The sequence below is a fragment of the Plecotus auritus genome (assembly GCF_963455305.1).
Source record: "Plecotus auritus genome assembly, chromosome: 9".
In the NCBI taxonomy this organism is placed as follows: domain Eukaryota; kingdom Metazoa; phylum Chordata; class Mammalia; order Chiroptera; family Vespertilionidae; genus Plecotus; species Plecotus auritus.
This window is the reverse complement of record NC_137783.1, coordinates 36,330,657-36,354,382: the sequence shown is the minus strand read 5'-3', so window position 1 is coordinate 36,354,382 and position 23,726 is coordinate 36,330,657. Positions and strand designations below refer to the sequence as shown.

General features: G+C 38.1%; 1 protein-coding gene across 19 annotated transcripts in view; it reads left to right on the top strand.

Annotated features, from left to right (window-relative positions):
• The window catches only part of ANK3 (ankyrin 3), a 488,871-nt gene that overhangs the window by 441,919 nt on the left and 23,226 nt on the right, over positions 1-23,726 (top strand). For 9 of the 19 annotated variants that reach the window (XM_080640926.1, XM_080640929.1, XM_080640927.1 and 6 more), the window contains 9 exons: positions 514-639; positions 1,349-1,471; positions 1,902-1,928; positions 2,961-3,042; positions 6,791-14,560; positions 15,185-15,259; positions 18,346-18,477; positions 19,364-19,507; positions 22,751-22,838. In XM_080640926.1, the coding sequence (XP_080497052.1) occupies positions 514-639; positions 1,349-1,471; positions 1,902-1,928; positions 2,961-3,042; positions 6,791-14,560; positions 15,185-15,259; positions 18,346-18,477; positions 19,364-19,507; positions 22,751-22,838 (8,567 nt within the window). Of the gene's footprint in view, positions 1-513; positions 640-1,348; positions 1,472-1,901; positions 1,929-2,960; positions 3,043-6,790; positions 14,561-15,184; positions 15,260-18,345; positions 18,478-19,363; positions 19,508-22,162; positions 22,839-23,726 lie in introns of all 19 variants that reach the window. The other 10 variants (XM_080640919.1, XM_080640924.1, XM_080640920.1 and 7 more) reach the window with 3 other exon arrangements.

Genomic DNA, 23,726 nt, shown 5'->3' with positions numbered 1-23,726 from the left:
AGATTCATTCTCAAGTTGTTTTAAATGTTGTCAAGGTTGTCTTAGTTGGTTAAAATATAACACTAATGGATCTGAGTCATGGTTTCCATTTTCCTGTTGCTACTCGAATTATCTTATTTTTATGGTCACTGTCTATACACATTACCATGATTTTGCTTTTTCAAACCCAGACATCAGATAAGAGTGTAAAAAAAAATGGAACAAGTTTTCAAAGTCTATCTGAACAAGTGATTGATGTCAGATACTTTCTCAAACATGTTTAAAGTTGCTAGAATAAAAATATATGATTTTGTCTTATACGGGTCCATTAATGTGGTTTCCAGTCACAATTATTGAATTGTGAGCCAAAACAGTTATTTCTGTGGCAAATAGGACTATAGAAGTAATTTCCTAATAAGGAGACGAATGTGACATAGAAACATGTCATTCAGTTAATGTTCATGTGACTTAAAAATCTCAAAATTCTTTTAATGAAAGTTAATATTAAATTATGTATTTCTTTTACTCTAAAAGGTTCTGGAAGGAAAACCTATTTATGTTGATTGTTATGGAAATCTGGCTCCACTGACCAAAGGAGGACAGCAACTTGTTTTTAACTTTTATGCTTTCAAAGAAAATAGACTGCCATTTTCCATCAAGGTGAGTTCTCGTCAGCAGCGATTCTGTGGATGTCCCAATCACTTAGTCTGTTTGAAATATCCCACCAAATGTGAAGTCATAGGAACAAGGTCAGATTTTTGTCTCAGTCCTACCCGAGTGTACTTTTCAGGTAGGAAAGCTTTGTAATTAGTTTAAAAAGTCCTTACCTTTTCAACAGCAAAATAGTCATTTCTGTTCAAGCAGATGTTTGTGAGACCTAACCCTCTAGTATAATAAAATGCCTCATAGCTGGTTATTGCTCAGTAATCAAATAACGGATGAAAGTTAAATTCAGAACTCAAGCTTCACCTTCATTTCTGATGGAGGCCAGGGACCTTCTTGGAGAGACTGTCTTTTTCCTCAGAGAACAGAAGGACATAAGACAATGATTTTACTGTCATTATTATTTGCTGTTATCTGTGTTGCTAAGACTGAGGATTTGAGAGAAAGAAGTTATGAGACAGGAAGAAAATGCATGGAACCCAGACACAACAATCCTGTGTTTAGACTAGGAATGGAACATCCTAAATCTTGCTGAGTTTAAATGTGACCACCTCAGTGGCCATGTAATTGTTATCATCTTTTCCCTTTATTTCCCTGCCTCTTGAAGGTCTGCATAAAACAAACATGCTTGACTCTTATAAAGACAGGATTCCTTAGAAAAGTATTTCTATAACCGTCAGCTACATAAATTCTTAAATTCTTCTAGATTAGAGACACCAGCCAAGAGCCCTGTGGTCGTCTGTCTTTTCTGAAAGAACCAAAGACAACAAAAGGACTGCCTCAAACAGCTGTCTGCAACTTAAATATCACTCTGCCAGCACATAAAAAGGTATCTTTTGGTATCCGTTTATTTTAACTTTCTTTCCCTGGTCTTGAAGAAGTGGGCCATTGGTATGCAACTAAGGAATGCTATGTAACATGATTAAAGCTCTTGAAACTCATGTTCTATTGGTCTCTGTGTAGACTAAGTCTCGTTACTGTGGTGTCAGATTCTTATGGTTTGTATGATGGAGTCCTGTTTATTGCTTCTGCTTCTGCTGGTGGTTCATAGATTTTTTTATGATTTCAAAGGACATCGCACATTAATTTGCCATGGATGTACAGTTCTTGATACATTTTGTTGGCTTCTTTTGATTTGCTTTGCCTTCTAAATCAGCTTGCATTTTGTGCTCCTACTTAGTCCTTTTCATATCCTGATATTCTTTTCTGCTGTCCATTATAATATTCCTTGTCTCTGCAATGCATCTTGGAACGAAAAGGAGACAGAGTCAGATCAAGATGATGAGGTAATATGAACATTTCTACTTTTACTCTACCGGAGATAGAATAGGAATTGAATCTGTATAAAAGAAGTTGCAACAGACTAAAGTATGGGAAACGTATTATATTTTTTTTAGCTTAAGTGAGTAAAGGATATATATTTTTCTTAAAGAATAGTTCATTCTTCATCCACATATGCATAAGAGTATATTCAGTAAAATCATAATCGATAATGATTTAAAAAGTTGAACTCAAGTCCTTTAAACATTTTAAAATGTAATTGGCATGTATCAAAATATACATTTTCACCTAGTATCAACTGTGTTATAACTTTTAAATCAAGATCGTGGGTAATATATGAAATTTTATTATACAAATCAACCTGTGTTTTACATAATATAAAATATGTGCTCAATGGCTATTGATAAATATTTTATATTCTACTTAAAGAAGTGTATCTTGGCCATTTTTTAAGGATATAATTATTCAATTAAGCTTTGAATGAATTTTTTCTTATAAGTTATCTCCTAATATTTCTCCAGGTTAGATGATAATTGGATTTTTAAAACTCACACCTCCATAATAATAGAATCAGCAGCCTTAAGACTCAGTAACGTTATTCCTAATGAAACTATTAACCTGGTTTTAATCTTCTCATCTATACTTTTTGCCTATTAACACACAGAGACAACAGCAGTAATCAGAATAATAACCTTTGTGTGCCTTTTTTCCTGGAATGTACTCACATTGTGATATATGTGCTTTGAGGCCAAATTAATTGGGGGAAATTTCCTGTTCAGCATCAGAAGTCTCTGTAACTCTCGTCTTTTATCTGTAGTTCCCTGTAGTCTGCTGTGTTGGTGCTCATATATTTGCTAAATGATGGCTATTTGTTTGAGACATTGAGGTGGGGTTTTAGAATCACATTTTAATGAGGAAATTCCATACGAAGAAAAAATAAGGATAAATAACATATCAACATAACATCCTACAAAATGTTTCTAAACTATGAAATGTCACAAAAATGTTGACAACAGTCTTTGTTTTTTCCTTTTCAGGCTGAGAAAGCAGAAAAACGACAGAGCTTTGCATCTTTAGCTTTACGTAAGCGCTACAGCTACTTGACTGAGCCTGGAATGAGTGAGTTTTCTAACACATTTGCTAATCTATGCAGATTTTTATAAGAAGAGACATTTTTTCTATACAGTCAGAATTTTGGGGTCATTTGAAAACCCAATGGCAAAAGAAAAACTGCCTGCAAGAAAACTTTACCATGAAAATCTAAGTAACACCATGAAATCTAAGGAATATATTGTACATAGTTGAAGATATGAGGCACAAACACCCCTAGATCATAGCTTCAAAACAGGTTTTTAAAAGCCACTAACCATTTTTATTACTTAAAATAAAAAACCATGGTTTCACTTGGATTGTTAACTTTGCTAGGAGATAATGTTGAACCGATGCTGCTTTAAATCTATGCTCAAAAGAGAAAATATTTATTTTTATGTATGTGGGATGGTAGAAAAATGAGAAAGTAACTTTAGTTACCTCATTTTTCTTTATCTACATAGGTCATTATGTCTTAGTCCTGCCTCTTTTTCTGCCCACTTTGAAAGAGTGGTATTTTCCTACCTTCTTGAGGTAGCACGTGCTTACTTTCTTTTCCCTCCTTCTCTGTCTTTCTCCCTCCCCTGCCCTTTATTAAATATGTTCTAAAGGCTGGTCTTCACTAGACTGGTTAGACTCATCTCTCAGTGGTTGTTTTGGTTCATTGTTAACTGGTTTTAAAGTATCAAGGTATAGATTAATTCAATCATATTCATTTTCTCCCTCTCTCTTCACCTCCCCTCCCCTCATCCACATGATTATCACCTCTTGATAACTGCAGCCCTTAATATAACCCCTACACCAATAGGAACTAAGGGTGTGAGAACTGCACTGTGTTTGATTGATGTAGTGGTGCCACTTTAAACATTATAGAAAGATTTATATAAAAAAATTATTTCCAAGTTAGTGAATAATTTCTAGATGTTTCCCATTACCCACACGACTTGAGTTTAGGGAGGATTGAAAATTTGTCAGTGAGAGCCCCAGCTTTGGTTTTCCCCAACTTCTCTGAAATTAACTCGCATTGTGCTACAATGCAGGAAAGATGTGTGTGTGTGTAACTAGATGATTTTTTCAGTAACTAAATCTCCTGGGGGGACGTCTTTGTTGGAATACTGTTTTACCTCTCCCCCCCCCCCACCCCCCAGCCCCAGCTAAGACCCTCACTGCGTAGCTGGTTGGGACTCCCAGGCCATATCTTTAAGCTCCATGGACCAGCTACTTTAGGACAGAAATACTCTGGGCAGGCCAGCTCACATCTGATTCTGGTCCCTAAGGTATTGGTTGTGGGAAATATGAGTTGTAAGATCAGGTATATGCTAAGTCAATTGAGTTTTTCCAACTTATGAAAGTGTTGCTACTCTTTGGTTAGTGTCAGTTAAGGTGTATGTAGGTTATCTTCTTTGAGTTTTGATAGAAGAACAAGGATATTTTTCTCTCTTTTATGAAAGAGAACAGAATGGTGGTGAACAGAGGAATTGAAAGGAGTAAGAAGGAGCTAAAGAAACTAAGGAAAAGTCATGGCCCTGAATTGGTATTAGAACTCCAAGTGAATGCAGCTTTTCTCTCACTACCTGTCCTTTCTAACTGCCTGACATCCAGAAATTGCCTTTGTTATAAAGGGGACCATAAAATATGTGTCATTAAAACACAGTATGTAATTGAACAGTAAGTTGGCTGCTTGTGCGAGGTATAAAACCATAGAGGTTGTTCAGAAGACTTCTTTGTTTGATGAGCCAACCTTCAGTGGTAAAGGAGAGATGCTTTACCAGTTTTTGGTAGTTACAAAGATAAATTCTCTTGAGCCATGACATTGTACTGAGCCCAGATCACTGAATTGAATGAATCCCCAAACCTTTCATTTGTAGTGTGGTATTTCTAGCAGAGTTAAGTAATATAATATTGAGAATTATGGCTAGGAGGGGTAATGAATGGGTGAGTTTTTCCTTAGTTCTTCCACTTTTCCTTAGAATAATATGCCAGTCTAGAAAAGGATATGTTCTGAATGTTTGAATTTAAATGTACACTAGGAATGAAAATCTTCACCCTTGTGGGAGTAGCTGCTAATCCAAGGACTGGATTGTAGCAATGGCACAAGCACAGCCTGAAGCGGAGCATAAAGATGAAGCAGATTCTCATTTCCTCTTCGCAGTTCACTCTTGTTCTGAACCAGTGCAGTCACTCTGACATACACATTACCCTTGGCAGGCATTCCAAATCTCTGTGGCCAGCTCGGTTTGTTTGTTAAAATTGTAGAAGTAGAGAGGACTAAGTGTGTGTTTGCTCTCCCCCGGCGAGTGTGCTTACCTCATTTGTGTGTTTCTTGTCCCACTGCCAGCAGAATGCTGGTAGTAAATCCATCTTTGCTAGTGGTAGGTCTGCCTCATGGCTGCTCCAGTGTTTGGGGTATCCATGAGTCCCATGAATATTCCGGGAAGGCACCAGAATTGGGACCTTTGCCATTGACATCTATATACAAAATAATACTGTATCCCACTGTAGATAAGTTAAATATGGGGTGTTAAAAATATGAATGTGCTTTTTAGATTTCCCCCATGATACCTTTTGAGAATTAAAAGTATGATAGATTATGAAAAAAATATGAGATAGAATGTGTGCTTTTATCCATAATGATGACAACACCAAACATGGATATATTTAGTTGCAGATGTATTTTTACTATGCAGTATTAAATATTTTCCTAAAATCTCAAAAGGTACCAAGACTTCACATCTCATGGAAAAAGTGTACTCTTCTTTCTCAATGCTCTTGTGAAAGTATTTTTAAAGTTTATATATTGTGCATACTATGGCATAAAAATTGTATTACATCATTGGCTTGTTTGCCATGATATATTGCGCATGATAAAATGTTTCGTTGCTTTGCTTGCTTATGGTAACCATGAATCATATTTTCTTTTTTTTTTCTCCCTTTATGTGTGTGTGTGTACACATGCATTTTAAAATCATTTCATATCACTTTTTTTTTCCTCACCAAAAGGAATATACTGCATGGAAAAGAAAAATGCAAACATTCCTTTTCTTTGTTTTTTTCTTTTAAAATTCTGACTCAGAGAATTTCTTGCTCTTATTGGCTTTTTATGGGTGTGAAGCGTAACCGAATTGTGCATGGAAGATGCAGATTTAAAATCCAGTGGCTTCACAGTTTGCACATCAGTTGCCTGTCACTTAAAAGTTATTTTGGATTCTGCATGAAATAGGCTTGAGTGGTTTTCTAAAAAAGACTTTTAGATGTTTAACATATAGCTACACACATTGATATGGTTCAAGGTGAGGAAACATTAGAAATTACTAAAATGAGAGTTTTATGGTTGCACCAAACAAACATTAACCTATACAGGCAAAACAGAATGGCTACTGATATTTCAAAACCAGCACATAAGAAAGTCAATAGGAAGTAAGGGAACAGTTTTCCATTGTGGTTATTTTTCATCATTAATCCTTTCCTCGTGTTTTCTGATTTTCATTGTTGGCCTATTTGGTTGCGACATGCTTTTTCTGTCTTTCATTTCACATTGCTCTGTTTTTTATTTATTTAGTGTTTTGTGTGTTTTTTACTTTGGATTAGTTATGTCTGTAGAAAATTTTTCCCTCTTTTGCTTAATTGTTCCTTTTGCCTCTTCCATTCTAAATCATGCAAACAATTGTACTTGCTTTTGTAATATTTCAAAGTTTACTGACCAATTTTTTTCTCTGGTCTCTCTGTTTCTCAACCATTTTTGTTGATTTTTGTGTTTGGTTTCATTTTAAAATTTAAGAAACAGTTGAACGGAGTGCAGGAGCAACAAGATCCCTCCCCACTTCTTACTCATACAAGCCATTCTTTTCTACAAGACCATACCAGTCCTGGACCACAGCTCCGATCACAGTGCCCGGGCCAGCCAAGTCAGGCTTCACTTCCTTATCAAGTTCTTCCTCTAATACGCCATCAGCTTCTCCGTTAAAATCAATTTGGTCCGTTTCGACTCCTTCTCCAATCAAATCCACATTAGGCGCGTCAACTACATCTTCAGTTAAATCCATTAGTGATGTGGCATCTCCAATTAGATCCTTTCGGACAATTTCTTCACCAATAAAAACAGTGGTGTCACAATCTCCATACAATATCCAAGTGTCTTCTGGTATCCTGGTTAGAGCACCCACAGTCACGGAGGCCTCGCCTTTAAAAGGGCTGGCGTCCGGTTCTATGTTTTCCTCTCGAACCTCTCCAGTGACTACAGCAGGGTCTCTTTTGGAGAGGTCATCAATTACTATGACACCCCCTGCCTCCCCCAAGTCAAACATTAATATGTATTCCTCAAGTTTGCCATTTAAGTCCATCATTACATCAGCAGCGTCGCTAATATCTTCACCGTTAAAGTCAGTGGTGTCTCCAGCTAAATCAGCAGTTGATATCATTTCATCGGCGAAAGTTACGATGGCTTCTTCTCTCTCATCGCCCGTGAAGCAGATGCCTGGACATGCAGAGGTAGCATTAGTCAATGGATCTATTTCCCCTCTGAAATACCCATCATCTTCAACTTTAATTAATGGATGCAAAGCCACTGCCACGTTACAGGAAAAAATTTCTACCGCTACAAACTCTGTGAGCTCTGTGGTGAATGCCGCCACAGACACAGTTGAGAAAGTGTTTTCTACAACAGCGATGCCATTTTCCCCACTCAGGTCATATGTGTCTTCAGCACCATCAGCTTTTCAGTCTCTCAGAACTCCTTCCGCAAGTGCACTCTATACATCCCTTGGGTCGTCAATATCTGCAACTACCTCATCTGTAACTTCATCGGTAATAACAGTGCCAGTATACTCTGTAGTCAATGTTTTGCCAGAACCAGCATTAAAGAAACTCCCAGACTCTAATTCACTTGCAAAATCTGCAGCAGCCTTGCTGTCCCCCATTAAAACATTGACTACGGAGACACGTCCTCAGCCCCATTTCAATCGAACTTCATCCCCAGTCAAGTCATCTCTGTTCCTTGCACCCTCTGCCCTTAAGTTGTCTGCACCATCTTCTTTATCTTCCAGTCAGGAGATATTAAAAGACGTGGCTGAAATGAAAGAGGACCTCATGCGGATGACGGCAATACTACAAACAGATGTGCCTGAGGAGAAGCCATTCCAGCCTGAACTCCCCAAAGAAGGGAGGGTGGAGGACGAAGAACCTTTCAAAATTGTTGAGAAAGTAAAGGAAGACTTAGTGAAAGTTAGCGAAATCCTTAAAAAAGACGTGTGTGTCGATAATAAAGGACCACCCAAATCACCAAAGAGTGACAAAGGACACTCTCCCGAAGACGACTGGATAGAATTTAGTTCCGAAGAAATAAGAGAAGCGAGACAGCAAACCGCTGCAAGCCGTTCTCCCACTCTCCCCGAGCGAGTGCAAGTCAAAGCAAAAGCTGCGTCCGATAAGGATTACAGCTTGACCAAGGTGATTGATTACCTAACGAATGATATTGGGAGTAGTTCATTGACAAACTTAAAGTACAAGTTTGAGGATGCAAAGAAAGATGGTGAAGAGAGACAGAAAAGAATTTTAAAACCAGCAATTGCTTTGCAGGAACACAAACTCAAAATGCCTCCTGCCTCCATGAGGCCTTCCACCTCCGAGAAGGAATTGTGTAAAATGGCCGATTCCTTTTTTGGAACAGACGCTATTTTAGAGTCTCCAGATGACTTTTCTCAGCACGACCAGGATAAAAGTCCCTTGTCTGATAGTGGCTTTGAAACGAGAAGTGAAAAAACACCTTCAGCCCCACAGAGTGCTGAAAGCACTGGTCCCAAGCCGCTTTTTCACGAAGTCCCCATCCCTCCTGTCATCACAGAAACAAGAACCGAAGTGGTTCATGTTATCAGGAGCTATGAGCCCTCAGCCGGAGAGGCTTCCCAGTCCCAACCAGAGGAACCCGCGTCACCCAAACCGTCACCCACGTTTATGGAATTAGAACCCAAGCCCAGCACTTCCAGTATTAAAGAAAAAGTTAAAGCGTTTCAAATGAAAGCCAGTAGTGATGAAGACGACCACAATCGAGCTTTGAGCAAAGGCATGCGTGTCAAAGAAGAGACACACATAACCACTACTACCAGGACGGTTTATCATTCTCCACCTGGCAGCGAAGGCACCTCTGAAAGAATTGAAGAAACCATGTCGGTCCATGACATCATGAAGGCCTTTCAGTCCGGGCGGGACCCTTCCAAAGAACTGGCAGGTCTGTTTGAACATAAGTCGGCAGTGGCCCCAGACGTTCACAAGTCTGCTGCTGACACCTCAGCCCAGCACGCAGAGAAGGACAACCAAATGAAACCCAAACTGGAGCGTATAATAGAAGTCCACATCGAAAAAGGTAACCAAGCTGAGCCCACTGAAGTCATTATTAGAGAAACCAAAAAGCATCCAGAAAAGGAAATGTATGTGTATCAGAAAGACTTATCCCGGGGAGATGTTAACCTAAAAGATTTTCTGCCAGAAAAACACGATGCTTTTCCTTGTTCAGAGGAACAGGGTCAGCAAGAAGAGGAAGAACTCACTGCAGAAGAGTCCTTGCCTTCTTATCTGGAGTCTTCCAGAGTAAACACTCCTGTGTCCCAAGAAGAAGATAGTCGCCCTAGTTCTGCTCAACTCATATCTGATGACTCTTATAAAACATTGAAGCTTTTGAGTCAACACTCAATAGAATACCATGACGATGAGTTGTCAGAACTAAGAGGGGAGTCTTACAGGTTTGCTGAGAAAATGCTTCTGTCAGAAAAGCTAGATGTGTCTCATTCCGATACAGAGGAATCAGTGACAGACCATGCAGGACCCTCTAGCTCAGAGTTACAGGGGTCTGATAAGCGGTCCAGAGAAAAAGTAGTCACTGCCCCCAAAAAAGAAATTCTCTCCAAAATCTATAAAGATGTGTCTGAAAATGGTGTAGGTAAAGTGTCTAAAGATGAGCATTTTGATAAAGTGACAGTGTTGCACTATTCTGGCGATGGTAGTAGTCCAAAACATGCCATGTGGATGCGCTTTACTGAGGACAGATTAGACAGAGGGAGAGAGAAGTTGATGTATGAAGATAGGGTGGACAGGACTGTGAAGGAAGCTGAAGAAAAACTGACTGAAGTGTCACAGTTTTTTCGTGACAAAACCGAAAAGCTCAATGATGAACTGCAGTCCCCAGAGAAAAAGGCACGCCCCAGAAATGGCAAAGAATACTCTTCTCAAAGCTCTACCAGTAGCAGCCCCGAGAAAGTACTGCTGACAGAACTGTTGGCATCCAGCGATGAGTGGGTCAAGGCGAGGCATCATGCCCATGATGGGCAGGGCCTCCCCAGAGCCAGTGAGAGGAAAGCGTCCAGTCTGCCCAGCAGCCCGGAGAAGAAGGTTCTGTCCCAACAGACTGAGGACAGCAAGTCCATGGAGGAAGCCCAAGGAAGCGTGCCACAGAGCAAAGCACCAGAAGGGCCCCAGTCTGGGTTTCAGCTCAAACAATCTAAACTGAGCTCCATTAGATTAAAATTTGAACAAGGCGCACAGACCAAAAGTAAGGACGTGACTCAAGAGGACAAGAAGCCAGATGGCCAATCCAGAATCCCAGTTAAAAAAATGCAGGAGAGCAAGCTACCTGTCTACCAACTTTTTGCTAGAGAAAAACAGCAGAAGGCCATAGACCTCTCAGATGAAAGAGTACCTGCCCAAAAAGATTTTATGATATTAAAAGCTAAAGATGAGCCTGAGCAAAGCAGTGAAATTGTTGTAAATGATTCTGGCTCTGATGATGTGAAAAAACAGAGAACTGAAATGTCAAGTAAAGCGATGCCTGACTATTTTTCTGAGCAACAGGCTAAAGACTTGGCATGTCATGTAACCTCAGATTTAGCAACTAAGGGACCCTGGGACAAAAAGGTCTTTAGAACGTGGGAAAGTTCTGGAGCCGCTAACAATAAGTCGCAGAAAGAAAAGCTTTCGCATGTACTTGTTCATGATGTAAGAGAGAATCACATTGGTCACCCTGAGAGTAAAATTGTTGATCACAGGAGTGAATTTGTGTCTGTGACTGAGAGAGAACACAAATTGTTAACAAATGGCTCTCTCTCAGAAGTTAAGGAAATGACTGTAAAATCTCCCTCCAAAAAGGTCTTATACAGGGAATATGTTGTGAAAGAAGGGGACCGTCCTGGCGGGGCTCTCGATCAACCTCTGAGGAGAAGTGAGAGCTCGGCTGCGTCACACATCCCAGTCAGAATGGCCGATGAGCGGAGAATGCCGTCTTCTAATGTTTCCGTTGGTTTTTGTGAGCAGTCACCATTTCCAAAGCACGAACTATCACAAAAGTCACCCCAGTCGAGTCACAAAGAGACAGTGGAGACACAGCACTTTAATTCTCTAGAAGAAGAAAAAGTTACCTATTCAGAAATCAGCAAAGTTTCCAAACATCAGAGTTATGTAGGCTTATGCCCCTCTCTCGATGAAACTGAAAGCTCCCCCACCAAATCTCCTGATTCTTTAGACTTTAGCCCAGGAAAAGAATCTCCCTCTAGCGAAGTATTGGACCACAGTCCCATTGATGGATTGGAAAAAGTTGCACCACTAGCCCCGTCAGAGGGAGGGAAGGAGATAAAAACTTTACCTGTTTATGTCAGTTTTGTACAGGTGGGGAAGCAATATGAAAAGGAGATACAACAAGGAAGTGTAAAAAAAATCATCAGCCAGGAATGTAAGACAGTACAAGAGACCAGGGGGACCTTTTATACAACTAGACAGCAAAAGCAGCCTCCTTCTCCCCAAGGTAGTCCGGAAGATGATACTCTAGAGCAAGTTTCCTTTCTAGACAGCTCTGGGAAAAGCCCTTTAACTCCAGAAACACCCAGTTCAGAGGAAGTGAGTTATGAATTTACGTCTAAGACACCAGACTCACTCATAGCTTATATACCAGGTAAACCCAGCCCAATTCCCGAGGTTTCTGAGGAATCGGAGGAGGAGGAGCAGGGCAAGTCATCCTCCTTAAAGCAGACTACAGTGGAGGAGATAATAGGCGCACACGAAATGCCTAGTAGTGTGAGCAAAGACTCTAACCAAAGACCCAAAACCAACAGAGTTGCCTATATCGAGTTTCCCCCTCCTCCGCCACTGGATGCAGACCAGATTGAGTCGGAGAAGAATCTTTATCTGCCTGAAAGAGAGGCTGGCATGATTGAAGTCAGTCTGCAGGATGAGCATGATAAGTACCAGCTGGCTGAGCCAGTCATCCGAGTGCAGCCACCCTCTCCAGTTCCTCCTGGGGCGGACATCAGTGATTCGAGCGATGACGAATCACTTTATCAACCAGTTCCAGTTAAAAAATACACCTTCAAATTAAAGGAAGCAGACAGTGATCAAAAAGAAATGACAAAACCCAAAGCTTCTGCTGAAAAGGCTTCCAACCAGAAAGAATTAGAAACTAATGGATCTGGAAAAGATCATGAATTTGGCCTTGATTCGCCTCAGAATGAAACTGCCCAGAATGGGAACAATGACCAGTCCATCACAGAGTGTTCCATTGCTACCACGGCCGAGTTTTCTCATGATACAGATGCCACAGAGATTGACTCTCTTGATGGCTATGACCTGCAAGATGAAGATGATGGCTTGACGGAGAGTGATTCCAAACTCCCAAGTCAGACCATGGAAATTAAGAAAGACATCTGGAACACAGAGGGCATTTTGAAGCCAGCTGATCGCTCCTTTAGCCAAAGTAAACTTGAAGTCATCGAGGAAGAGGGAAGGGTGGGACCAGATGAAGATAAGCCATCTTCAAAAAGTTCTTCCTCTGAAAAGACTCCTGATAAGACTGATCAGAAGTCAGGGGCCCAGTTTTTCACCCTAGAAGGCAGACATCCTGACAGATCAGTGTTTCCTGATACTTATTTCAGTTACAAAGTAGATGAAGAATTTGCCACTCCTTTTAAAACAGTAGCTACCAAAGGTCTAGATTTTGACCCTTGGTCTAATAACCGAGGGGATGATGAAGTTTTTGACAGTAAATCCCGCGAAGATGAAACTAAGCCATTTGGTCTGGCTGTGGAAGACCGCTCTCCAGCAACAACCCCTGATACAACGCCAGCCAGAACGCCAACCGATGAAAGTACCCCAACTAGTGAGCCTAACCCCTTCCCATTTCATGAAGGAAAAATGTTTGAGATGACTCGCAGTGGTGCAATTGACATGAGCAAGAGGGATTTTGTTGAAGAGAGGCTCCAATTTTTCCAGATTGGTGAGCATACTTCTGAAGGGAAGTCAGGGGACCAGGGGGAAGGGGATAAAAGTATGGTCACTGCCACACCACAGCCACAGTCAGGGGACACCACTGTAGAAACCAATCTAGAGAGAAATGTAGAGGCACCTGCGGTCGAACCTAAACCCAGCATCCCGACCAGCGGAGAGGGTCAGGAAGGCACACCCAGTAGCGCCTCCTTGGAGAAGTCAGCAGCAGCCACTAACACCTTGAAAGTTGACCCCAAGTTGCGCACGCCTATAAAAATGGGGATTTCTGCATCCACCATGACCATGAAGAAAGAAGGCCCTGGAGAAGTCACAGATAAGATAGAAGCTGTGATGACCAGTTGTCAGGGATTAGAAAATGAAACTATAACAGTGGTTTCAAATTCAGCCGATAGCCACATGGGTGCTAGGCCCCAAGGAAAACACGATTTTCAAAAAGATAACTTTAATAACAACAACAATTTGGATTCTTCCACTATACAGACAGATAACATTACAAGTAACGTAGTTCTGACAGAACACGCCGCACCCACTCGTACCACAGAGAAAGCTAATCCAGTGAAAAGCTCGTCAGGAAAAAAGGCAGGGGTGCTACAGGGACACTGTGTGAGAGAGAAGCAGAAAGTGCTTGGAGAGCAGCAAAAGACACAGGCACCAGTAGGGATTAGGCGAAAATCCAAACTTCCCATAAAGGCCACTTCATCAAAAGATACCTTCCCACCAAATCATATGCCAAACATGAAAGTGAGTAAAATGAAGCAGGTTAGTCCATCTGAGAAAACCAAAACCCGTACCTCTTCTTCATGTCTAGACGTAAAGTCCAGAATTCCAGTAAAAAACACACACAGGGGTAACACAGCTCAAGTTAGAAAAGCATGCACCCCACAAAAGCAAGGGCAGCCAGAGAAAGACAAGGCCAAACAACTTCCATCCAAGTTGCCAGTAAAGGTAAGATCCACCTGTGTCACCACCTCCAATGCTACCACCACAGTTCAAGTCAGGAAGAGTCAGCTTAAGGAAGTTTGTAAACATTCCATTGAATATTTTAAGGGAATTAGTGGTGAGACCTTAAAGCTTGTGGACCGCCTCTCTGAAGAAGAAAAAAAGATGCAGTCCGAGTTGTCGGATGAGGAAGACAGTACCTCAAGAAACACGTCGTTGTCCGAGAGTTCCCGGGGTGGCCAGCCTTCAGTTACAACGAAGTCTGCTAGAGATAAGAAAACAGAGGCAGCACCTTTAAAATCAAAGAGTGAAAAGGCCGGCAGTGAGAAAAGGAGCAGTAGGAGGACTGGTGAGAATGAAGGCAGTCAGGTTTCTCGAGCACTCTTTGCTCACATCCTGGAGAACGAGCCTAGTTTGTAAACACTTTCCAACTTGTAGACCCTAGTGCATGAACTGTTGTGATTGCTTGTGGAGTGACTTAACCGTAGTTTCTCATTCTGTCATTGTCATCTGTATGTGCTGTCTATACACTCCTCTTTCTTCCTTTTAACCAAACTACACCGTAGACAGCTAGGGAAGCATGCTGAAGATATTGGTGTCATTCACGATGAGCAGCTTTTCTTCTTTTTAATGTGCTAACGGATATGATTCTGTCAAAGTAAAAGCACAGATGTTGAAACCCCATCATGGTGTTTTCACCAACACGACACTTCTGTAACTGTTTTAAAGTAGCTAGCCTGTCAGCATGTTCAATTCCATTACATTGAGCATCCATGTAGTCTGACATTTGGCCTGATGCAGGTGAAAATCAAGTGAGTCCTGTGAAAAGAGGTGTTCATGTAGGTGATTAGGACACATTTAAATGTACAGTGTTAGCTTTAGTCTCTCTGTAAATTCTGAGTACTGCTCAAAGCAATTTTCCAGTATCCTGTTTTTCTTGATGATTATTTTAATTAAGAATTGTAAATCGTAGGTCCACAGAGTCCATGTGAACGGACAGATATCAGGATGGCAATAGTAGCCGATCACCTGGGACTTAGTTGGACAGGTAAGTGTATAAACCTAAATGAAACAGATAGTTTCTTAAATTCTTTCTTATTCACAAGCGGTTCATTATAAAAAAAACAAACAACCAAGCAATGAGTAAAAAATATTATAATTCTACCTACCCAGAAATAATTACTGATAGTACTGTACACTGTGTTTTTCAAGGCTTTTCTTATGCATATTCACTGAAGAATAGAAATTTAAATCTTAATTTCACCTTGAATGTAAGCACTTTCTCACAATGCCATTTTGGTAATATAGGATAACCTTTCATCTAATAGGAATTTATTTTGTGGCATAAAAGAAAATGTAGCTAAGGCCTATGACTTTTAAGTAATTTAAAAATTTTAAACATGCCAGGGGTGGGAAACCTCCGGCCCGTGGGCTGTATAAGGCCTGCGAAATCATTTGGTCTGGTCCTGCCAAGGCATCAGGGGTGAGTTAATTAAATGTCTGACCAAATACAGCAGGCTAATTTTTAAATTGATAATTTTGTATAGCTTGAGAATGATGTTATAAGTATCCAAATGGCCCTTGGCAGAGAAAGGTTCCCCACCCCTGGTTTATGCCCTTAAAGCAGCTCTCTCAGGCAACAGGTAAATTAATCCGTGCCTAGGTTTAAAATTTTTTTAATCATTCATGAGTCATCTTCATAATTTTTATGATATACACATATTTTCTATATGTTTATTTAGCTGATAGTTGTAAATTGACTTCATTGTACGCTCATATATTTATTTAAAGGAAAACTTGTATCACTTTGATATGGAAAACAAGGATCATTTTCAATAATTACATAAGCAAGAAAACAAAGGAATGATGGTTAATTTAAATTTTCAATTAAAATTTTTAAAAATAGTGAAATGAATGGAACTATTTATGCAGAAAAGGAATATTCTGTAGGTTAAGTGTATTTGTTTAAATTCACAGCCATAAAACATAATGGTTTAAAAGTGTCAATTATTGTCATAGCTAAAGTCATCTTGCATACCATCAGTGACATACATCTAGACTCAGGGAAATAATTATCTATGCTGTTAAAAGGGAGAGTATGAAAGTAGATCATATAAATAATTTTCATTTGACTACCATAAGTCCCTCCCCCTCCTACATATTGAACCCTCCTCTCTCTTTCCACCCAGTTTTTGCTCTCAGATATACAGCTAATACCCAGGAGGCTGATGATAGTCTGAGTAATCCCTTGCAGGTTGAGAGTTGATAGCAATCCGTTATAGGTAAACATTTGCTAACATAAAATTAAAGATAGTATTTATATTTTACCATAGGATACTGTAATCTGAAAATAAAGTGGAGCCAATGTTGATTTTGCAGTATTGTATGCCCATAACTATTAGATTATTTCCCATAAGCAAATCCAGCTCTCTGTCAGAGTAAATTTTTGGAGAAAATGTGATGTAAGAATAGACAGACATAAAGCCATAAAATGCTAAAATTCTTAGTGACAATGTGTCTTTGCTTTCATCGAGTCTAGACAAATGATACAGCTCAGTTACGAGAGCTTGTTGGGCAGTAAGTAAGTTGTCTTAAAACACAGAGATGAAAAACTTAAAAACAAATTTAACTTTTTAAATTCGAATTCCTATATGATAATAAAGATTATTAGGAAAATTAGCATTTATAAAAACAAAATTAAAATCTGTCCATCAGAATCACTATTAAGTAATTTTAATGAACTTTGATTTTTTATAAAATGCTCTTTTAAATGTTATATTAACTATGCAACTTAACGCTTTTTTTATTTGCAATTACATAGTTTCTACAAAATTAAATATTCTCTGATCTTGATTTTAATGGCTAAACAATAACAACCAATAGAGATACTTTATACAATGATGTTGTTCTAACTGTGGGTCACATGGAATCAGTTCATGCTTTGGTTATGTTTTTAAATGGAATAGAATGTTAAAGAAGACATCTGTGTATTATTATGTGTATTAAGGCTAGTTTTGCTCCATAAAGACCAGTTTCATTTATAGCAACACCATGATATACAATATATTTCTTATTGTAGGCTCTGATCAAAACAGTTTGCAAGCCCCTGCATTACATTAATTAACTCTTTTGTTCAACACTTGGATTGTTTTCAATTTTTCAGTAGTACAAGCCTACAATGAACATTCATGCATGTAAATCATTATGTATAACCCTATGTATTGTCAAGATTGATCTCTAGAAGTAAAATCACGTGATCAAAGGACTTTTTTTGAGCCTCCGAATACATTTTGACAAATTGCTGGAAATATGATGGTCTAACCACTATGCTGAATACATGAAACTAACACAAAATAATACTGAATGTAAAAATATATATACTTTCAATTAAATAAAAAGTAGCCAATATGAAAAAAATTTCTTAAGCAGGATAGAATCTTGACCAATTCCTTTTCCAGGAAGGATATGTTTACCATTCCTTACTTTTATAATTATTTAAGGTACTACATACTTGATAAATCTTTTTTTAATTGTACAAAAAATAAGTAAGTTTTCTCACCTTTGACTTCTACATTTCCCTCTACTAAAGCAGCCACTACTACTCATACATGTCTTTCCAAAGACACTCTGCATAAACAAGATTGAGTGTATACATCTAGATGGATAGAAAGTTACCTCCCTTTATTTTTTATACATGTGGCAGTATATCGTGGACAGTGATCTGGCCTGAAGTTCATGCAACTTGATGACATATAGAGTAGAATATTGAGTAAGAGATGCACTTCACGAAGAATGCCTAGGGAAAACACCAGCATCTCTTGTGCCATATATTTATGAACTGTATATCCCTACATATCCTGTACAAAGTTTGCTCAAATAAAAAGAATAATTTGGCTGAATTAAAAGAATCCAGCAAATCTTTGTGCAGATCAATAAACTATATAATCTAATTGCAACTAAGTAAGAGTTCAATCACAGCCTATGTAGGATCACTACTTTCCTGTGAAATCAAGTATATCATGATTATTGCCCAAGGCTGTACTTGGTTTTTACTGTAAAATTTTTTCTTTTAAATGAAATATATGTGATAAAAGTAGAATACAAAATCTCAATAACTCTTTTTCTTTTCTACAGAACTGGCAAGGGAACTGAATTTTTCAGTGGATGAAATCAATCAAATACGTGTGGAAAATCCAAATTCTTTAATTTCTCAAAGCTTCATGTTATTAAAAAAATGGGTTACCAGAGATGGAAAAAATGCTACAAGTATGCTGAAATTATATTACTTTAACTTTCATAACTGCATATATCCAATATTTTCTATAAGCCTACTGTTAATAAAATCAGAGTAATCATAAAGTAGTAGCAGGTCTTTTGAAATTATATTTGTTTAATTTAGTGCAAATATTCTAACCTATCTTTAGGAAGCTTTCAGAAAGCAAATAGGGAATTTTTTTGCTTTTTTGTGTGTAGTTCTCTCTGTGACCATTAAAAGTGAAAATATAATTCTAACTGTTAAATCATGGGGTGGTAGGCAAACACTATGAAGTTACTGCTATGGTCAGAGATGGATGTGCAGGGAGGTAGAGAGAGAAAAATAGGGTCAAATCAGGGGATCAAATCATTGTATTCAGTTTGGTCTGTGGTGGCAGAGAATTCTCTAACGTTGTTGGGTTTTGTTTTATTGTGGATGGCATAGGGGGATGCTATACTACGACAAGTACCAACCCACAACAATGTGGAACAAGTTATTGTAGTGTCAGCCTGATTTTAGTAAGTCATTAAATTGCTAAGCGTCAAATATGAGAGCAACCTATTGTGACAGTCTGAAAGGAGAGGAACATGTTTAGAATTTTATGAGATCCCCTTATAACTAAAAGGAATGTAGCTATTTTGGGCCTCATCAGCTCTGCATCTTACAATGGAATGAATGTTGCTGTCTTCAAGCACAGCTTTATAGGGTGATTCTTAAGACCCTTACAGATCTTCCCTTGAGTGGCCAGTTTTCTGAGCCCCCTGGTTTTCAGAGCTGCAATAAGAAGAGCTAAAATGCCAGCAGGGTTGCAAAAGCTATGTCTTTGTGTGGATATTGTGATGACTTAAAGAAATAATTTCCTTGGATTTTCAACCTTTCCCCCCCCTCCTTTTTCAGCTGATGCCTTAACTTCGGTCTTGACGAAAATTAATCGAATAGATATAGTGACTCTGCTAGAAGGACCAATATTTGATTATGGAAATATTTCAGGCACCAGAAGTTTTGCAGATGAGAACAATGTTTTCCATGACCCTGTTGATGGTAATTGAATCCAGTGTTCATATTTATTTAATCATTTGATAAAATTTGAAAATGCAGTAAAACAGGGAAGTCAGTTAAACCAGCTAAATGATGATTTGCTTGACTTAATTTCTCATTTTCACAGCATTTTTTATGCCAGAGTCTGCAAATATATACTCTGATAGACCAAATGATAAATGTCTGTTATGTAAAACATGAACAATGAAATATAAAAGCATATGTTATCTGAAATAATTCAATTTCAAATATTTTATATGACCAAATGGGAGAAAGTTTAATATCTAGAGACTACACAGTTTTTGTCATTTTCACATTCACCTTAAAAAACTAGTGAATTAGCTTATTTTATATAGATAAAACCAAATTGCGAGCTGTTTTACCAAGTAAGTAAGGTGTTGGGTCAAGTTTAAGCATATAGTATACAAATTGTTAAGTAAAATGCTGAATTACTGTTTTGGGACCCAGTATTTAAGTATGTACTGAAAAAATCTAATGTGTCATTCAAAAAAGTATTTTAGTTATTTAGCATTGTTTTATCTTCATGTGCTATTTGTTGGGGAACAAACCCTACTTGATACATAGTTTATAAAAGGCAGCATAATTTCTAATTCAATGAGTATAGATGTCTCTAATAACATAATTCGTCTTTTAATAACATAATTCGTCTTTTACATTAGCTCCATTTATAGATACTGTAATTTTTCCTTCATTATGTAAATTTGGGGGTTTTTTTCATCAAAGTATTAAGAAACAAATATCTTATGTTTTTCAAGATGCTCATCTTCCTTCACAAATGGAATTTACTCCTATAATGAATTTTGAGTAAAATTTTGATAATGGTTTGGATGCAGGAAGAAGGACTAGTGATATTTTTCCACTATTCCATGATTTGGAAAATAAGATGATTCTTTTTCCAGTTTTAAACTGGAAAAGTTTGACTAACAAGAATCAATAACTTCTAATTCTGCATATTATGTGACAAAGTTCTCAAAGTCAACAGAAAATTTAAAGCATACCTTGTTATCCACATAACATAAGAATGATGGGTAATAGTGTCAAAAGTGGTTTATCTTTAAGTTTATAAACACCAGAGAATCTTGGGAAAAAGCTCTCTTTACAGCCTTATCTTATATGTGAAACCATGTATTGGTAACCAAGCTGTTTTTGCACTAAAGACATATCATGTTATATCAAATGATGAATTATTGCCAAATTATAGTTTATAGAATCTTTTAATATTCTTTGTTGGGAAAATTTTTAAGCACAGTAGCTCTAATACACAAGATCACCAGGAAACAATGGACGTATTCAATGGAATTGAAAACTGCATTTAATTTTAACGTTTTAAAATCAGAATATTATTAAATAAATAAACTCACAAGGGCTTTTGCTACATCTCAATATTTTCTATTCCTTGTTTTAAGAATTCTTAGGGAAATTTTAGGAATATGTGTATTAAATATCACTTGTTGAAAAGCTGGCTAAGAGTAGCTGAGGTTTACAATCTGCACAAGATTCTGGTCTACAGGTGATCATAATAGGAAAATATTCACTTACTTATAGTGATCTGAATTCACAATAAAAGTTAAGTTGGTATTTACCTTGGACTGATGGAAAAATGAGGCTTTAGTTTTGTAGATAATAATTCAGAAAATGTGCTGGGTTGCGTTGGGTTTTTTTTTTCCTGTCTCTCCTCTTCGTTGAAATTCTGTAAAACTTCCTTTCCTCACCATGACCAGACCATTGTTGACTTTTCTCTCTGCTCAAAGAGAAAAATACTCCCTTAGCCCATGCAGCACAGTTTAAAACATGAGACCTGCTCCATCCGTCCCCTCTATGTAGTCTGGTTAATAAACCTCCGTGTTTCATAGCCTTGTCGTGAATATTCACACCTCTTTGCAGATGGTTTTCCTCCTGTCTCTGTTGTACCATTTCCTTTTTCTCTTTATTTGATTCATGGTTCTGAGTGGACCCATCTCACCAAGTTTACCAAAATGTCCATATACACCACAGCCCTTTCATCTCTGACACATTTTGACACTTGAAGATTTACATGGAGTCTTTTCTACTTTATCTGCTTTTTAAATTCTTTTCCTAACATGGTTTTAGATTTTTTTCCAAAATCTAATAATCATTTCTTTCCAAATATTAAATTCATTTTTCTTTGCTGTAAATTTCATGTGAAATAAGTAAAAATTAGAGTTGGGTACAATCGTTCATATGCACTGTTCTTAAAATAAGTTATAAGTAATTATAAAAATTGTTTTTTTGTGGCTTGCTGTATTTAATCCACCAAAATATGGATTTTACATGCTAAAAGTTGAATGATAATAAATTTGGCCATGGAATAAATGTATCTTATATAGTGGTAAATTACTTTATATTGGATTAAATTAATCTGTGTATTTAAGTTATTATATTAAAATTACCAAAATTGATAGAAACAATCTATATCTTAATATCCTATCTATTATAGTTTGCACTAGCCTTTTATTTCATTGTATTACATTTAATTGAACTAAACCAATAAATTTATCATTCTGTAATTCATCATACTACATTTTCATACCTGATATAATTTAAGTCATTCCATGTGTTTTTGTTTGATGTACTCGTAATTCATTCCAGTCAGTCCAAATGTACTGTCTTCCATAGGTTATCCTTCCCTTCAAGTGGAACTGGAAACTCCCACAGGGTTGCACTACACACCACCCACCCCTTACCAGCAAGATGATTATTTTAGTGATACCTCTAGCATAGAATCTCCCCTTAGAACCCCCAGTAGACTGAGTGATGGGATAGTGCCTTCCCGGGGAAACATAGAGCATTCAGCAGATGGACCTCCAGTTGTAACTGCAGAAGACACTTCCTTAGAAGACAGCAGACTTGAAGACTCAATGCCTATAACAGAAATGCCCGAAGCAGTCGATGTAGATGAGAGCCAGTTGGAGAAGGTATATCTGAGTGAGTATCCGCGATACCTTGGAACTATGGCTGGGGTCCCAAAAGATGTTAAACCAGCAGAGCCACTGAAACATACTAGAAAAGTAAGAGTCAGCTCTGAGCAGCAAGAGAAAGGAAAATCTGGTCCTGATGAGGAGATGACAGAAGAAAAACTCAAATCTCTATTTGAGGACATTCAACTTGAAGAAGGAGTAGAGTCTGAGGAGATGACAGAAGAAAAAGTACAGGCTATTCTTAAACGTGTTCAGCAAGCAGAACTGGAAATGTCTTCAATTACAGGTTGGCAGAATGAGACCAGTGGAAACCTAGAGTCCCCGGCTCAAGCTCGAAGAATAACTGGTGGGTTACTAGATCGACTGGATGACAGGTATGGCTGTTTCAGAAAAAGTAAAATGAAACAGGTTACATGTTAGTAGTTTGTTTTAAATATGTGCTTTTTAGCAATTACTCTTTTTCTATATGACCATTCCAGTTTGGGGATAATACATGCTTTAAAGGTTGGTTCATTTGCTAATCTGGAGAGGGAAAATTGCATTAAACTCAAATATAATTCTTAAAACTATTGACAGCCTGAAGGAAAAGCAAAAAGTTTTAAATATATGCCAAAAATTGATGTACATTTTACTTTAGAAGACTACTCTTTTCTAGTTTACTACTTGTATTACTCTTTTCACATAGCCAGTAATTAATGCTCATTCAAAAGAATGTAATAAATAAATTCCAAGTCTTTTAAAGAAATATAAACATTTCTATTATTTCCTGAGTGCAAACATAAGTAGGCTTATTATTCAAATTTTAAAAATACAGATTTATAAAAAAATCAATGCAACCCCACAATCTAGCAATAACCACCATTAAAATTTTGGTAGATTTTTTTTGCGTACATTTTTTTAAATGTCTTAACAGAAAACACAGAGAAAGGAAAAGAAAAGTCATCTGTCTTTCTACCATACTAAGAAAAGACATCTATCTAATAGAGTAATATGCAAATTGACCATAACTCCAAGACACAAGATGGCCGCCCCCATGTGGACACAAGATGGCCTGCAGGGGAGGGCAGTTGTGGGAAGTTAGGGGTGACCAGGCCAGCAGAGAAGGGCAGTTGGGGTGACCAGGCCGGCAGGGGAGGGCAGTTGGGGGGGGGGTCCAGGCCTGCAGTGGAGGACAGTTGGGGGGGACCCAGGCCTGCAGGGGAGGGCAGTTGTGGGTGATCAGGTCAGCAGGGGAGGGCAGTTAGGAGCCAGCAGTCCTGGAT